Source organism: Gobio gobio (assembly GCF_949357685.1).
Source record: "Gobio gobio genome assembly, chromosome: 20".
Classification (NCBI taxonomy): domain Eukaryota; kingdom Metazoa; phylum Chordata; class Actinopteri; order Cypriniformes; family Gobionidae; genus Gobio; species Gobio gobio.
Window position 1 is genome coordinate 1825717 of NC_137113.1, and position 19140 is coordinate 1844856.

Below are 19140 nucleotides of genomic sequence, written 5' to 3' on the forward strand. Positions count from 1 at the left end.
CATAATAAACTGTGCAAATGAACACGATATAATATTCGGCAGAATCTCCGGGCCGAGCTTTCCTTCGGCTGATTGTCAAACATAAATCAAACGAATGTTCTGAGTTCAAGAAGACGATGTCATCGGATACGTTTGGATTCGTTCAAACGGCGACACTTTAACAATACGCTTATATCATAAACTAACAATGAGAAATATTGTTCACTTCAGGATTTACCAATACATTAACTTCATATTATTTAACAATGAGCGGTCGTGTTTTATTAAAGGACGAGTTCAACATGAACCTTTCCTGATGATCTCCTCATCACAGATGCTCATGTGTTTCTTTCCTCAGTCGGAAATGAAGTTTTAGAGGATTTTTCTGCACATAATGGACGTCAATGGGAACCAACGGCTGAAGGTCCAAATCACTGCAGTTTCAGAGGCTCTGAGCGATCCCAGACGAATAGAATCTGATCTAAACAAACCATCAAAATACACATTTATATACTTTAACCTCAGATTAATGTTCCCTCTAATTTCTTTTCTCGCTGAGCAAAACTTCTCTCTATTGGGCGGACATTTTGTCACCTGAGCAAAACTTCTCTCTATTGGGCGGACATTTTGTCACCTGAGCAAAACTTCTCTCTATTGGGCGGACATTTTGTCACCTGAGCAAAACTTCTCTCTATTGGGCGGACATTTTGTCACCTGAGCAAAAACATTGTTTACCTGTACAGCGCATGTAAACGCACACAAAAAAGTGGTTTCATCATGCAGTTATAACTTAACTTTAATATTACTATTTTAATATAAGCCATTTCTATTTTATTTAACCATTGATGTAACTTAGTGATATAATAAATAAAATAAAAAGTTAATTCAGAAGTCACTAAATTAAGCACATTTTACAGTGCTGTTAACTGTAGTCTTCTTTATCCAAGACATACTATTAAAATCTCAGGACAGTTCAATTCTTTACAATATAATATGAAGATGGTTCTTAATGTGTTTTTGTACAGTCATGTATTGGCGACGGGCAGCATTAAAACATCTATATTTAAATGTTCGTTTATTGCTTATGAATTTCCAAGATTTTCTATATCAGGGGTTTTCAAACGTTTTAATGGCAAGGATCTCTGAAACAATCCCCGTGCCAGATCGATTCTTTATTAGTCTTACACTAGAATACAATTATAATAGCCTCTAGTATAATATAAAAACTAATGGAAGTATTTAAGCTCATAGTATATTACATCAGTTTAAATGCTTCAATTTGTTTTAAAAAACCGAACTGAAGTAGTGAAATAGATCTAATATCTAAATATGTTCAAGGTGAACTCTTATCTAAACATCACTGAAACCCAAACCACACACACATCTATTTAAACTGCTGTGTGTTACTTTGGTGTTTAGAGTTTGCACGCTACACTTGTGGTGTGTGTGTGTGTGTAACTGTAAATGTGTGTTTTGTTACCGTGCCGAAAAACCTCATCTCATGTTCTCCTCCAACTTTAAAATCATCCGTCATTGATGTTTCACCTTTATTTGTTTGATTTAGTCTTTGCACGTTCGTTTTAACACTTCCACCTGCGTCATGTGACCTTTCAGACGTGATGATGTCATACGCCGTGAAGAAGAACAACACGAAGTCAAGCATCTGACGTTAAAAGTATATAAATGTGTATTTGTGTTTGTCTAGATTCTGGGATCGCTCAGAGCCTCTGAAACTGCAGTGATTTGGACCTTCAGCCATTGGTTCCCATTGACGTCCATTATGTGCAGAAAAATCCTCTACAAACATCTGGCATGAGATGAGGGTGAACTAATCATTAGTTCATTATTGGGGACATTATTGTATCACGTCACATGACTCAACCAATGACGTGAGTCTGGGGGCGGGGCTATCGGTCAGACTGACCAATGAGTGTTCAGGAAAAGCTGTGCCAGAAGAGTCATGTTTGCTAGAAACGACACACTTCACTTTTAAAGGTGGGGTAGGTAAGAATGATCTAAAACACTTTTGTCCAAATTTGTTTAAACTTTCTTTATATGTCAATACATAATTAAAATGTAAGTACTCTGAAAAAGAGAGTATAAAAATCGAGTGACTCTAGACTTTTTAATCTGCAATAAACACCGCTCATTATTTTCGTTCGGGCCGAAACAAGTGATTGGCTTGGGCGCCTGTCACTCTCTCTCGTTACCATGGCAACCGCCGCTTTTGCCACAGGATCCGCCCACATGCGCCCCAGTGTTGCCAAGGGCTACTTCAACACTGTTGCCGCGGCTGTTTTTCATGTCCGCGGGTTGAAGCGACCACAATTATGTGATATTTTGCCCCGGGATTTGCGAATTTTAGCAGGCAGCCCTACCGAAAAGACACATATTTTACCCCCCAAACGCGATTTTTACCGGAGAAACACGATTGGGCTTGTTTTGGGCTAGTTTTGAGAAGCAATTGGGCGGATTTTGTTGTGAAAACCTGGCAACCCTGACGCACCCGTTTGAGTTCAAGAGGCTGTATTTCTGCTGGACAGGTCATCTTTCATTTGGATTATACATTTTTTTGGTTTATGTTTTCATGAAGCATGTCTCACTAGCACACGTAGCTGCCTAATATAGCTAACATAACATTACTTAGCATAAAGTTACAATGTTATACACTTAGCGAACCATTAGTAGAGATGATAAATACTCAATATGCTTAGCTCAAGTTGATCGCTGTCGTGTTGAATTTCGCAAAATGTAACTTTAGATAACAAAATGCGTGTGTAAAAGCTAGTCCACCGCATCCAGGAACTTTCTTTAGAGCTAAGTTAGCTTTAGCTGCTACTCTCTGTCTAAACTCTTCTACCATGTTCACCGGGAACTTTACCTGCGCGTTTATTTCCGCCCTTGGTTTGTTTTTATATACTCTACCAATGTTTATGTTGATGTTTTTATTTTGTATCGGTGTGTGTCGTAGACACTGTGTTGTGTAGGGTTGCCACCCGTCCCGTAAAATACGGAATCGTCCCGTATTTACAAGCAAAATGACGCGTTCCGTATCAAACCAATACGGGACGCGATTTGTCCCGTATTTTACACCGGTCCACATGTAGTTCAATAAACACACAAGGATTTTGCAGTGTGGAGAATATTTATAGCAAATATAAAGAAATCAATTTCACAATAAGTAGTACAGGAGCTCATTTGTGCGTGATTGCGTTTTAGCGGCTTTGTTGCCATAGCGGCGGAGTCTCGAGAACATGCGCTGTGCCGTGTGCAGTGTGCCTGTAAACTTGCCGTTTTTTTAAAAACATGTCGAGCTTGCGTCGCGTCCACCGTTTAAACGCAAGAGGATCTCCAGATATAGAGCTGAATATCAAAAAGGTATCAATGGGTCTGTCCAGTAACTCATGATGAACCTCAGGCCAACTGCACACTTTGTGAGAAGCATTTCAGTTGCTCAGACTGACTGACTTAAAGCAACAGCGCTGACAGACACATCTGTGCTTCTAAAGGTAGCCTATAGTTTTTTTAATGGATAATATCTTAATATAATATTATCAGAGCTTTGCAGACAAAATTATTATTTTTTAGACAGGTTAATTAATAGATTATAGCCTAATAAATGTAATTATTAAATTAGAATTTAGCTACGCTATAATCATACATAACCAATAATCCTGTCATATAAAGTTTATGACATTTAAATTTTTTTTTTATAAAAATGGGACAAATAATTACATGATAATATAGTCATAATTTAAGTAAATTAATAAAAAAAAAATTACATTTTTGAAATTCAAAAAAGTGATTACTGGTTCGGAATGACGCCTTAAAGGGACAGTTCACCCAAAAAGGAAAATTCTGTCATCATTTACTCACCCTCAAGTTGTTCCAAACATGTACACATTTCTTTGTTATGTTGAACACATAGGAAGATTACGGAAGTCAATGGTGCCCCCAAAGAAGCCTGGTTACAAAAATTCTTCTAAATATCTTCTTTTGTGTTCAGCAGAACAAAGAAACTCATACAGGTCTGGAACATCATGAGGGCGAGTAAATGATGACAGGATTTTCATTTTGGGTGAAATATCCCTTTAAAGTGCACCAAATAGGCTACTAAAAAGTTCTTTAGAAATAAATAAAATAATCAAATGTAAAAGGGGGGGGGGGGGGGTCGTGAATGGGTGTCCCTTATTTTGCCACACCAAAGGTGGCAACCCTAGTGTTGTGTGTGTATTTTAAACTTTACCAGTATCGGTATTCTAGCTTGATAGTGAGTACTAAAAGACATCTTATTTGTTTATATTCATAATGATAAAGTTAGATTGTTTATAACATGTGATTCTGACATGATGTCACTACATGCACTTCTTCTTCTCCGCTCGCCTCAGGTTAATAATGCGTCAGCTGATCGCGGTGGGCGTGTTCATGTGTTTTGGGGGCGTGGCTTTGGAAAGAGCCCAGAAGGGAGAAGGTGGAGTGAATGGAAATAATGAGCTGTCTTTAAAACAGTCGTGAGAGGTCTACAGACACTCCATTTGTATACTTTCTTTTTCAGAGTACTTACATTTTAATTATGTATTGATATATAAAGAAAGTTTAAACTAATTTGGAAAAAAAGTTTTTTAACCAAATCCTACCTACCCTACCTTTAACGACAGCATTTATGTCATAACATCATTACCGACGCAAACGCCATCGCTCCAGATATTGGCTTCTCAAACTCAAAACACTGAACCCAGATCCTTTACCGCGACCTCGAGGGAATGTAATAAATACGTCCACCGCTAATCACACAGAGCGAGAGAAGCTAGGGCTGGTCTGGCAGTGGAGCGAGTAACGGAATGTCCCGCTGGAAGGAATGAGGAGATCTTGGCCCAAGTTTCTCACGGCCTTCAGTCGTACACAGAGCTTTAAATAAAAGAAACTTCACACAAACGTAACGCAGACGTCCAGCCTGCCGTCATCCTTCAGCGACTGGTGTTTATACTGCGTTATAAAGCATGTGCTAACACTCGAGACGCGCCTTCACTAGAGCAATGAATACTTGTGCTTGTTGAGATTACAGTAGCTGCTATTAAATCTTCTAGCACGTCAAATGCTGCGTCATACACACGTTAAAGAGATAGTTCACACAAAAATGAACACGACCACATGATTTACTCTCCCTCAGATCATCCCAGGTGTGTGTGACATTCTTCCGTCAGACGAACACAATCAGTTATATTAATAATGTCCTGACTCTTCCAAGCTTTATCATGACTGAATGTACATCCCCGGTTTTATGATGGATAGATGCACTTTTATGATGGACAGATGCACTTTTATGATGGATAGATGCACTTTTATGGTGGATAGATGCACTTTTATGATGGATAGATGCACTTTTATGATGGATAGATGCACTTTTATGATGGACAGATGCACTTTTATGATGGATAGATGCACTTTTATGGTGGATAGATGCACTTTTATGATGGACAGATGCACTTTTATGATGGATAGATGCACTTTTATGGTGGATAGATGCACTTTTATGATGGACGGATGCACTTTTATGATGGACGGATGTACTTTTATGATGGACGGATGTACTTTTATGATGGATAGATGCACTTTTATGGTGGATAGATGCACTTTTATGATGGATAGATGCACTTTTATGATGGATAGATGCACTTTTATGATGGACGGATGCACTTTTATGATGGACGGATGTACTTTTATGATGGACGGATGCACTTTTATGATGGACGGATGTACTTTTATGATGGATGGATGCACTTTTATGATGGATGGATGCACTTTAATGATGGATGGATGTACTTTTATGATGGATGGATGCACTTTTATGATGGATGGATGCACTTTAATGATGGATGGATGCACTTTTATGATGGATGGATGCACTTTTATGATGGATGGATGCACTTTAATGATGGATGGATGCACTTTAATGATGGATGGATGCACTTTAATGATGGATGGATGCACTTTAATGATGGATGGATGCACTTTAATGATGGATAGATGCACTTTTATGATGGATGGATGCACTTTTATGATGGATGGATGCACTTTTATGATGGATGGATGGATGCACTTTTATGATGGATGGATGCACTTTAATGATGGATGGATGCACTTTTATGATGGATGGATGCACTTTTATGATGGATAGATGCACTTTTATGATGGATGGATGCACTTTTATGAAGGATAGATGCACTTTTATGATGGATGGATGCACTTTTATGATGGATGGATGCACTTTTATGATGGATAGATGCACTTTTATGATGGATGGATGCACTTTTATGATGGATGGATGTACTTTTATGATGGATGGATGTACTTTTATGATGGATGGATGCACTTTTATGATGGATGGATGCACTTTTATGATGGATAGATACTTTTTTATGATGCACATTCACTGCCGTTATAAAGTGTGGAAGAGTCAGGACATTATTAATATAACTCTGATTGTGTTTGTCTGACAGAAGAATGTCACACACCTGGGATGATCTGAGGAGAGTAAATCATGGGGTCGTGTTCATTTTAGTGTGAACTATACCTTTAAAGTGAAGATGGGTTGTGTATGAAGTGCTCAGGCTCAGAGGCAGATGTTGATTTGTGTGGCTAACTCTCTCTCTAAGTCTGAGATGAGCGTGTCGAAGTCCTTCAGGCTCAGTCTGCACGTGAACGGGGCGTCGAAGTCCAGAGCGAAGTCCTCCACATACAGCCCGTCCGGCGACGCCCACTCCGCCCTCTTCTCCTCCGGCGACGCCCACTCGTCCCTCTTCTTCTCCTCCGGCGACGCCCACTCCGCCCTCTTCTTCTCCTCCATCTCGTCGTCGCTCTCGCTGGCCGCCACCTCGTCGTAATCCGCCTCGTCGTTGGACAGGAAGTCCCGCCCACAGACGCTCCAGTCGCCGGCGTAGCGGTTACAGGGCGGGCTCTCCAGCCGGCCACGCCCCCTGCGGGAAACCACCACCACATCCTGGGCGGAGGGAAGCTCCACCCGCAGCGGCCCGCGCGGAGCTCGCCGCACTGAGGAACTCTGGGACGCCGGAGGAATGACCTGGGATTGGTCAGAGTCATCCGTCACTCGTCCTTTGGGGACTGAGAAGAAAAGAACATGAACGCCGTTACACACTGGACATGAGGAGCAGCTTCACAGCAGACAATCAATGATGAGACGCATTCAGATTCTCTGTGAAGACAAGAGTCATTATTCAGATCGATTCAGTTTTGATTCAGTTCACTTCAATATTGATTCACTTCAGCTCAATGTTGATTCATTTCAGTTAATGTTTAGTCAATTCAGTTCAATATTGAGTCAATGTTTTGTCAATTCAGTTCAATGTTTAGTCAATTCAGTTCAATATTGAGTCAATGTTTAGTCAATTCAGTTCAATGTTGAGTCAATTCAGTTCAATGTTGAGTCAATTCAGTTAATGTTGAGTCAATTCAGTTCAATATTGAGTCAATGTTGAGTCAATTCAGTTCAATGTTGAGTCAATTCAGTTCAATGTTGAGTCAATTCAGTTCAATGTTGAGTCAATTCAGTTAATTTGAGTCAATTCAGTTCAATGTTGAGTCAATTCAGTTAATTTGAGTCAATTCAGTTCAATGTTGAGTCAATTCAGTTCAATGTAGAGTCAGTTCAGTTCAATATTGAGTCAATGTTTAGTCAATTCAGTTAAATATTGAGTCAATGTTTTGTCAATTCAGTTCAATGTTGATTCAATTCAGTTCAATGTTGAGTCAATGTTTAGTCAATTCAGTTCAATGTTGAGTCAATTCAGTTCAATATTGAGTCAATGTTTAGTCAATTCAGTTCAATGTTGATTCAATTCAGTTAATTTGAGTCAATTCAGTTCAATGTTGAGTCAATGTTTAGTCAATTCAGTTCAATGTTGATTCAATTCAGTTCATTTGAGTCAATTCAGTTCAATGTTGAGTCAATTCAGTTCAATGTTGAGTCAATTCAGTTCAATGTAGAGTCAATTCAGTTCAATATTGAGTCAATGTTTAGTCAATTCAGTTCAATGTTGATTCAATTCAGTTAATTTGAGTCAATTCAGTTCAATGTTGAGTCAATGTTTAGTCAATTCAGTTAATTTGAGTCAATTCAGTTCAATGTTGAGTCAATTCAGTTCAATGTTTAGTCAATTCAGTTCAATGTTGTTTCAGTTCAATGTTGAGTCAATTCAGTTCAATGTTTAGTCAATTCAGTTCAATGTTGATTCAATTCAGTTAATTTGAGTCAATTCAGTTCAACGTTGAGTCAATTCAGTTCAACGTTGAGTCAATTCAGTTTAATGTTGAGTCAATTCAGTTCAACGTTGAGTCAATTCAGTTTAATGTTGAGTCAATTCAGTTCAATGTTGAGTCAATTCAGTTCAATGTTTAGTCAATTCAGTTCAATGTTGATTCAATTCAGTTCAATGTTGATTCAATTCAGTTAATTTGAGTCAATTCAGTTCAATGTTTAGTCAATTCAGTTCCCATTCAGTCGGTCAACTCGGTACAACACATGACTATGGGATATCGCGCTCTAGCGCCATCTGCTGAAGACACCTTTATTCACGCCTGAAAGGCCAATGACGCATGACGACGTGGGCGGGGTCCCTCGCCCACAGCATATAAATGCAGTCGTATGCGTCATTTCCCTTGTTCTTCAGCTCTTCACCGTGCTGCTTGAACACCATCACGCCACATTTTCGCAAGAAAAGCCCACGGTGGTGATTATTGTCGAAATTAAGGCAAAAAAGAGAAAGCTTATTTAGCAACAAGTTTAGCTTTGCTAACGAAAGGCTAATAAGTTTTTCTCAAACAAAATGTTCAAACTTATGCCACATTCACAAGATAATCCACAGTGATGACTCTTGTTAATGGAAAAGACATAAAAGAGAAGTTTTTGGCTTGAGTTTAGTACAACTAACAAATGGCTAATAAATTTTGTCATGATAAATATCTGAACAGGTTATCTCCCCTGTCCTATGGCATGTGGGTGTTCATGGTATAATCATAAGTAGGGTGTTCAGCATGCTCGGGCGGCTCTCGAGGGAGCCGCTTGCGAGCATTATGAGAGCTGACACTCAGGCTGCTCCGCTCTCGGCTGGCCGTGTTCGATGAGGCCGGCCAGCCTCGTGAGCCCCGTGGATCGGTCCCGCATCCGCCGAGGCGGTGCGGCGAGGCCGGTCATGGGGCTCACGGATGGACTGTCAGCGGGACTTGGGACTGCTGAGGCATCTTCCCAGTCTTTGTCTAATTAGGCTGGACTAGATCTCTCCAACCCCAGTGCGTGTACGTTGTGCCCTACCGGCAGCTCTGCCGTTCCGCTTGGCGGGGCAGTGGTCGAACACGGCCCGCTCCTGTCTTCAGGTGCTGATCCAGATACGGTGATCGCCGGTTTTGGAGGCCACGGAGAGTTGGGATGACCGGGTATAGACCGAGGAGTGTCGGTGTAGCGTTCACGGGGTGATTCGGTCTCGCTAGAAGCGGGCGAGGAATGCTCTGATGATATATATTTTCAAACCGGGCAGATCGCGTCTCCCCGAGGTGGGTGAAAGTGAAATGATAGCCCTTGAATTGATCTGTGTTGGAGAGCGGCAACAAAGTTTGTCGATAGTCCTGCCGTGATACAGAAGCTTGCGGGTTTGATTCCTGTAAAATCAGCGATGCAAACTCGCCTGCCGATCTATCCAGATTGGGCAGTAACCCAGCAAAATAGCGGGTTCAGTTTAAGTATGTTGTCAATAAAATGTGTATTGAGCATACAAGACCTCATGTGTTGATTTGTTAAAACAATCAGATTGCACTGGAACCTCTAACCTCACAGTCTGGCCGTATGCCGACAGATGAGAATAATGCAGTGTTATGCAATTTACAGTGATGTTTGCAGAAGGACGCGGGATTCCACAAGTGATGCTTGAGAATCCTCCTCGCTGTCTGCCTTGAACGGTGGCGCGTAAGCGCACTAACAACACCATGGCTTCTTCGCACGATTCCAGTAGGGCTGTCGGCTGCGGTTTCTCTCGCGCCCCCCTCTGGTTTGGCGGAGTAATTGCAACTTCATTGTTTGAGAGGGGAAATCCGTGCTCTCCTCAGCAAAATGGCAATTCAAGTTTTGCCACAAGGGAAAATGGAGAAAGAGATTTTTCAGAGTAAATTCCTCCTCCTCCTCCTCCTCCTCCTCCTCCTCCTCCTCCAAAAAAAAAAATAAAAAAAAAATACCAGACTTGCAGCAGTTGAACAAACACTTTAGAGTGGTTAATGTGTCAAGTTCAAAAATGCTTGCAGTATGTCACCTGTTCTGCCCTCTGCATCCTCGGGATCGGCTTACATCGGTGTGTTTTTGCCCGATGCATCTTGCCACAATCAAACAGGAGCACAGAAAACATTTCTGAGGTCTCCGTTGATGGGATTGCCTATAGATCCTAATGGCACTGCGCATATCTGAAAGATATGCAGAAGCGGTGTTGGTTCTGCTGTGCCATCAGAGCATAATATTGTTCTCCTATTTGGATGAAGTGCTCCTGGCTGCAGACAGCAGGGAACACGCAGTGTTGTAAAACACATGCACTTGTTTTTCCATTTTACGAGCTCTGGGATTTTTTCAGATAATCTCAAAAGGGGCTGTTATGTCTCGGTCTGTTATATCTTGGTCTGGGGATAGATTCAGAACCGAACAGAGGGCAGAGGACTTTTGCAGTGCTGAGACTGCTGGGGCTCATGACCCCGATAGCAGTAGTACTGCTGGATTCTCCTCTTTGTGTTTGCAGTTCCGGCGCTGGGCGTTCGGTAACTTGCTATATGCCATGTGACATTTAAGCATGGTTCAGTAGCGCTGTGTTGGGCGTTCAGACCATGGTCCCCTGGGAGTCCTAGATCTGTTAACAGAAGGAATTCCCCTGGGCAGGGTTACGGCATGTTCATTAGTGATGACAAACGTCACAACATGGACGAGAAACTCTGTAAGAGGAGAGTGGTTGACAGCGCTGTAAGAGCTTCACATACATTTATGTGGAATAGTTCTCCTGGTGCTGAAACACTTGACCCAGCAGGGCAAGCATTATTCAGAATGGAAAATATGACAATGGTCATATATATGTAGGCAAGGAGGTACTCCCTCTCTGCTGCAATTGGCATGGATGCTCTTGATACAAGGCAGACCTGCGGTGGCTTATGCACTCTTGAATAGTGGTGCAGATCGGGTGCAGAAATGTGTATCTTTTTGCATCTGCAGAAAACATGCGCCGCCCGCTGTTTTCTTGATTATGGACTGGAGTGCCCCGTAGGGGGTGGATGTCCCAACACGTATAGCCCAGGTTTCTGCTGTATGCAGAAGGGTCCATCACTGATTTTGGTGGCATCTTGCTGGCCAGAGAAAAAGAAATGGTACACAAGCATCATGGCATTGCTGTTAAGGACACACACCATGGTGTCTTCCCCTATGCAGGAGGCAGATTCTGCACCCTCGGCCGGAACTGTGGTCTCTAAGGGTCTACATGTTAAGAGAGGGAGAATCTGACTATAGCTACAAAACAGGGCGCTTGCTTTCTGAAGCACACCGTGTTGTGTTGAAGTAGCGCATGTTTGAAGTTTGGTGCAGGTGAAAATCTGTATCACTGTGTCAGTGCCTGATTGATACTGTTTTCTTCTCCGAAGAAAAGTCACTCCCATTCCATGCTGGAAGTTTATTGGGCGACTGTTTTCGGCTTTCATGAGGGCATTAATGGTGCTGCGCTAAAGCGCGCATTTTTCGGTTCCTTAAGAGGGTCCTGGCATACTACGATTTTTGCTCCGTTTCGGGCACAGTCGAGAGTGTGAGTTTTTCAAAGTATAGCCTACTCCATTGCCCACATCAGTGGAAAGGTGCTTTTGGCGCATGTGCACTATCTAGTGCATTTTTGGTTTTCGAGTGCTTTGGTTTTCAAGTGCTCTCTCTCTCCTCTCCACCTATAGTTGGTGTGTGGTGAGCGCGCTGGTGCCATTGTACTGTGACTGCCCTTGCATCATCCAAGTGGATGCTGAACACTGCTGGTGGTTGAGGAGAGACCCCTGACATGAGTGTAAAGCGCTTTGAGTGTACAGTAGTACATAGGAAACATGCTATATGATTCATGTCACTCGCACATGTGCTGTTTTATGTGCACCGTCCGCGGTCCCAAAAATTGGGCTGCACACGGACAGTGTGCGCGGCCATCTGCGGACTCTCCTAATGGTGATTATTACGTCACACGGACAGTTCACGGACTGTCAGGGAACTCTCGCGTTCCACTCCATCTGTTGAGTGTGAGAGCTGGTCACGGTATACTCCTTTGGCCAGGAAGGCCGGGTATGGTTAATTTCCCGCATCCAGATGCGTCACACACGCAGTCGAATGAGCGCGGATGACCAAGTTCAATACATGTGCAGTATAATTGTTGTGACTCTTCTGTCGCTTCTGTTTTTCTTGCACATGCGCTGTTGTATGCGCACCTTCCATGCATTCTCAAAAACAATTGGGCTGCATGCTGACGGAATACTTTGGACTTAAGTGTAGATGGGTTCGGAATGCGTGCTTCTGAGTGAACTTTGTCCGCAAGTGGTCAAGTCACTCATACGCTGTGGCATGCGCACCAAAGGCCCTCCTGTTGACGAGATTTTACGTCACACGAATGGTGCGCAGAACGCAGACATCCAAAGTATACCTGGAGCTTTAAGGTCAGCGTTTTTAGGCTCGTTACAAACTGTAATGGTCATGACCTGATGGTTGATCTGGAGGCTAGGTGTGAACCTCCGTTTAAGCCTTTAGAATCCTTGAATATAAGGATGATTCCTTGTCATGGATACTGGCACCAGCAAAGCATGTTGGTTATCTTCATGCGCTATTGGTGCATCCCCTTTGCAGTTTGCACCCAAGCTGCACTTGGTGGTGTTGCATCCAAATGCGGCGTATATGCCTAAAGTCAGGTTGGGAGTATGCTCTCGCTCGAGCTGTCTGCCCTATGAAATCTCTGACTCAGAGAAAAACAGGATACTTGCTTTGTGCTTTGCGCCATTTGCGATTCGTACGCAGGTGCGTTCGGCAGTTGCAGGCTATGCACTCGCCTGACCAGCCTTTTGTCATGTTTTCCAACTCAGCCAGTGGGAAGCCGCTATCTGAGCGATGTCTTTCACATTGGATTGTACAAGGCTATTTCTATAGCATGGAAGGAGTTGGTTCTGCCTGGTGAGGTGTGTGAGCACTCTACAAGGGCATGGAGATGTCAGGGGCTTGGTTTAATATTCTCGTGGGATGCCAGCTGGGCATCACTGTGCACAATTGTCCGGTGTACCCGCTAGTTGCCACTACGGCAACAGTAACTCAGGCTGTGCAAACCACAGGGGTTTTTATAGGGGCCATGCATCTTTCCCTCGGAAAAGGGTTATGTGGCGGTGCTGGTCTATTACGTTTAGTTCAGCGACTTGGCGGGGCGTGAATATATGTCCCATAGTCATGTGTTGTACCGAGTTGACCGACTGAATGGGAACGTTGAGTTATGCATATAACTACTGTTCCCAGAAGGAGGGAAACGAGGTACAACACCTCTGGGCCCCGCACAGTCGGGGCTCGGTGAAGAGCTGGACTGAACAAGGGAAATGACGCATACGACTGCATTTATATGCTGTGGGCGAGGGACCCCGCCCACGTCGTCATGCGTCATTGGCCTTTCAGGCGTGAATAAAGGTGTCTTCAGCAGATGGCGCTAGAGCGCGATATCCCATAGTCATGTGTTGTACCGAGTTTCCCTCCTTCTGGGAACAGTAGTTATATGCATAACTCAACGTTCAATGTTGTTTCAGTTCAATGTTGAGTCAATTCAGTTCAATGTTTAGTCAATTCAGTTCAATGTTGATTCAATTCAGTTAATTTGAGTCAATTCAGTTCAATGTTGAGTCAATTCAGTTAATTTGAGTCAATTCAGTTCAATGTTGAGTCAATTCAGTTCAATGTTTAGTCAATTCAGTTCAATGTTGATTCAATTCAGTTAATTTGAGTCAATTCAGTTCAATGTTGAGTCAATTCAGTTAATTTGAGTCAATTCAGTTCAATGTTGAGTCAATTCAGTTCAATGTTTAGTCAATTCAGTTCAATGTTGTTTCAGTTCAATGTTGAGTCAATTCAGTTCAATGTTTAGTCAATTCAGTTCAATGTTGATTCAATTCAGTTAATTTGAGTCAATTCAGTTCAATGTTGAGTCAATTCAGTTCAATGTTTAGTCAATTCAGTTCAATGTTGATTCAATTCAGTTAATTTGAGTCAATTCAGTTCAACGTTGAGTCAATTCAGTTTAATGTTGAGTCAATTCAGTTCAATGTGGAGTCAATTCAGTTCAATGTTGAGTCAATTCAGTTCAATGTTGAGTCAATTCAGTTCAATGTTGATTCAATTCAGTTAATTTGAGTCAATTCAGTTCAATGTTGATTCAATTCAGTTAATTTGAGTCAATTCAGTTCAATGTTGAGTCAATTCAGTTCAATGTTGAGTCAATTCCGTTTAAAGTTGATTAAGTTCAATGCTGAGTCAATTCAGTTCAATATTGATTCAGTTCAATGTTTAAATTCAGTTGAATAGAGTCAATTCAATGTTCAATGACTGTCGATGTTGTTAAATAAGACTGAAAACATGAAGTGTGTTCTTCTGAGCGAGGCGTGTGTTTGTACTCTACACATGTGGCACACGTTTAGCCTGATGTCCATCTAAACCCCCACAGCTGTCACGGGTTACTGAAGCTCCTGCGTGTTACAGATGTGCTGCGTCATGAGGTCAAAGGTCAAGGGTCGTAACACGAGGCTCAGAGCTCAAACTGCTAGCGAGACGCAGCGATGATGATCAGATTAAACACATGATGATCAGAACCAGAGGAAATGTGGTCCACTCACCAGGCCAGAGCTGCAGGAGGTAGTGCAGAGCCTCGATGTGCCGCTTGAAGTCCACCGCGCTGGCGATCTCCTCGCTGTGGGCGAAGCTCCGCCCCCCTCGGGCCCCAGACCCCATCAGGGCCCCTGATCCGGGGGCCATAAGCCCCGCCTGCCACGACTCCTGAGTGGGCGTCAGCAGCACCGGCCCGAAGCACACCGCCAGATTCTGGCACGTCATGCGGTTGCTGTCGCTGTAAGAGGCCACCAGACTCAGATGATCCAGCAGGAAGGACAGAGTGGCCTTCAGGACACACACACACACACACACACACACACGTCACACAGGAAGTCCTGGAGTGGCCAAAAGACACGTTTAAAGCGATAGTTCACCCAAAAATTTAAATTAGCCCATGATTTACTCTCCCTCAAGTCATCCGAGGTGTGTGTGACATTCTTCTCTCAGACGAATATAATCTGAGTTATATTACAATAGTCCAGGCTAATCCAAGCTTTATAATGGCAGTAATAGTTGCTCTGTTTTTGAAGTCCATAAAAAGTGCATCTGTGCGTCATATAACTGCTCCAGCGGCTCTGGGGTGTTACAGTTTTTCTCAGTCGCTTTGGTACATTTCTCAGATCAGAATTGTAATTCTCAAAGCGACCTGTTCAATCTTCACATCATTGTGTCACTTGTGCACATCAAAAAAGCAGATTCTCATTTCTTTGAACAAGTTGCAAATGCTTGTGTGCATCCATGCACATGATTATGTCCAATTCTCTGCTTTTCCTACATTATCAGCTGCTTATGTCATGATCTGGATGTATTATAATGTGTCTCTGTTGAATAGTCTCACCCCACAACATTTAGGCATTAGTTCATAGCAGAAGTCTTTACATGCAAAATGGTTGAACAAGTTGTCATAATATGTCAAGCGTTTCTATACATTTCCGTCAGACGTTCACATTTCTACTTTAGTTTTTCTGGGGGTTTTTTTCTCTCTGTGCTATGCAGTGCTGTCTTTTCCTTTCTGTATCACAATGACATGATCAACAAATTACAGTACAAACAGTAAAAGCGTAAATGTGAATCTTGTCCAGTCTCTTGCAATCAAACTCACACACACACACTGAGGTGTAACCTACAACTTACAATAATTGTCATCAAAACTTTAGCCATATTTAAATCAGAACATCCCTCTAGAGTACAGTTATATTGACAACATGACTGAGCGATCTGACTGTGTTATTCACACACACTGACTGATGGCACTGACATGCTCATTGACTCAGATATTTACTTCTGAGAGATGAACTGAGGATTTTGAGCAAGAGACTGGCTTCTGCAGGTCATTCATGGGGTTTTGCTATTTGTACGAATTGTTTTGAGAAATGCACTTACTATTTTGCAAATGTCGAGGATGATTCGAGAAATTAACCAAAGCGACAGAGAAAAACTGTAATAAAGGCCTTCTGAAGCAAATCGATGCGTTTGTGTAAGAAAGATACCCATATTTAAACATGTATCAAGTAAAGCTCCAGCCTCCGCCTTCTGTGGAAAAGTGTTGATCGTGAAAGTGAAACTCAAGATGTGTTTGTGACGAGCGGACGAGCGTTAGAGGAACTTTCAACACTTTCTCCATAAATTGAACACGGAAGGTGATCGGCCGAAAGTTTACTTGATAAAGTTTTAAATATGGATATTTTTCTTACACAAACGCATTGATTCGCTTCAGAAGGTCTTTATTAACACCCCAGAGCCGCGTGGAGCAGTTATATGACGCACAGATGCACTTTTTATAGACTTCAAAAACAGAGCAACTATTACTGCCATTATAAAGCTTGGATTAGCCTGGACTATTGTAATATAACTCAGATTGTGTTCGTCTGAGAAGAATGTCACACACACCTCAGATGACTTGAGGGAGTAAATCATGGGCTAATGTTCATTTTTGGGTGAACTATCCCTTTAAACGTGATTCCATTATGAGCATTTTCCTTTAGAATAACGTGTGTCGATGTGTTGGCTTGACAAAGCTGTATTTAATGTTATAAGCTTTCAATTAGTGAAGTGGGAAAAAAGAAAGACATTGCTAACATGAATTAATAACATGTAACACACTGTTAGCGAGATTTAATAGCATTAATTAGCATTTTGCTAACGTGTTTTTTTATCACACGAATTAGCATGTTGCTGACATGATTTATCAAACTGCTAGCATTGTTTAACATGTTATTAACATGATTTAGTATGTTGCTAGCATGTTTTTTTAACATGTTGCAAGCATGAATAACATGTTTCCATGAATTAGAATGTCGTTAGCATGTTTTATCACTACAGTTACATGTTTTAACACATTACTTACATTAATTAACATGTTGCTAACATGTTTTAACATGTTATTAGTATGATTTAACGTGTTGCTAACATTTTAACGGTAACACTTTACAATAAGGTTGTATTAGTTAACATTAGTTAATGCGTTAATAACTAACCATGAACAACACCTCTGCATTAGTTAATATAAATCCAGCTGTTCATGGTTTGTTCATGTTAGTTCTCAGTGCATTAACTAATGTTAACAAGATTTTAATAATGCATTAGTAAATGTTGAAATGAACAAAGATAAATAAATGCTTTATTAGTGCAGTTCATGATTAGTTCATTTGAACTAATGTTGTTAACAAATTAACCTTATTGTAAAGTGTTACCATTTTAACATGTTGCAAGCATGAATAGCATGTTACCATGAATTAGCATGTTTTAACACATTGCTAGCATAAATTAACATGTTTGCTAGTATGATTTAGCATATATTGCTAGCATGTTTTAACATCATTAGCATGTTTTAACATGTTGCTATTATGTTTTATCCTTTTTAACATGTTCGTTAACATGTTTTAACACTGTTGAGTTAACACAAGTTAACATGTTGCTAATACAATTTAGTTTATTGCTAGCATGTTTTTACATGTTAATATGAATTGACATGTTGCTAGCATGATTACCATTTGACTAGCATGAATTAACAGACTAACACATTGTTAACATGATTAAACATGTCTTAATGTGTTGTTAGCATGAACTTGCATTTTGCTAACATGAATTAACATGTCGGTAGCGTGAATTTGCATGTTGTCAATGTGAATTAGCATGTCGGTAGCGTGAATTAACATGTTAGCATGAATTAACATAATGTAACATTTTGCTAAAGTGAATTAACATGTTGTTGGCATTAACTAGCATGTTGCGACTGACGTTAGAGGTTGCAGTCTTTAGCCTCCTTGTTAGAGCGTCCGGCTCTCATGCTAACGAACCCCAGGGGGGTTACACTAGCATGAATTAGCATATTGTTAACAGGAACTAACATTTTGCTAGCGTGAATTATCATTTTGCTAACATGAATTAGCATGTTGCAAAAATGAATTAGCATTTTGCTCAAATGAATTAACATGTTAACATGAATTAGCATGTTGTTAGCATGGATTAGCATTAACTAGCTTTTTCAAGCCATCTCAGTGAATGTGTTTGGTTTGCGTGAATCATTGTCATTACGGAGCGGCTCTTTCGGCTCTCAGAGCGTAAACGTCACACCCGTGTGATTCCCGGGTCACTCACATAAACATCTACAGGCTTTAAAGTCAACAGGAAGTCGGGGAAGGTGGCAATAAGAAAGCCATTAATGCATGAAACCTCGTACATGAAGCCCCTTTGAGAAAGCTAATCATCCCAATCCAGCCTTCAGGAAGCTTGAACATGCTAATATTATGCCCGCTCCTAAAAGTGACCCGTGCTTTTCTAAAAGAAGAACGAGAGATGAGAAAAGAAGGAGTGTAAAGGTCTGAGAGCAGGAGGGGCGGGACGTTCTCATTCCCAATTAGTTTGTTTTGGACGATGCTGGAAACCCTCGGGCTCATGTTCTGCTGCTCACATGGGACAAACAAACCACACACACACACACACACACACACACACACACACACACACTTCAGTGCTCTTACATAAACTCACATCCTCTCTCCCTCAGGAAGAAGCTCAGACTCACGTCTGGCAGAAACACAGTCGAGCGGAGGAGAAGATACAGTGACAAACAACATCACCAATGACTAAACTAATGAAGAGTTGCCCACACTGAAGACTGATTCAGTTCAGATTCAGTTCAGATTTGATTTGGTTCAGGTCAGATTTGATTTGGTTCAGATTTGATTTGGTTCAGTTCAGATTTGATTCTGTTCAGATTTGATTTGGTTCAGGTCAGATTTTATTTG

General features: G+C 41.5%; 1 protein-coding gene across 3 annotated transcripts in view; it reads right to left on the reverse strand.

Annotated features, from left to right (window-relative positions):
* syde1 (synapse defective Rho GTPase homolog 1) overlaps window positions 1–19140 on the reverse strand; it is a 63333-nt gene that overhangs the window by 749 nt on the left and 43444 nt on the right. The window contains exons 7-9 of one of the 3 annotated variants that reach the window (XR_013815328.1): window positions 14896–15175; window positions 654–7101; window positions 1–533 (exon numbers count right to left, since the gene is read on the reverse strand). The exon at window positions 1–533 is cut by the window's left edge and continues 749 nt beyond it. Coding sequence is in view for 2 of the 3 variants with exons in the window: in XM_079801118.1 (XP_079657244.1) it covers window positions 6593–7101; window positions 14896–15175 (789 nt within the window). In the remaining variant the exon portion in view is untranslated. Of the gene's footprint in view, window positions 7102–14895; window positions 15176–15474; window positions 18796–19140 lie in introns of those variants that run through there. The other 2 variants (XM_079801118.1, XM_079801119.1) reach the window with 2 other exon arrangements.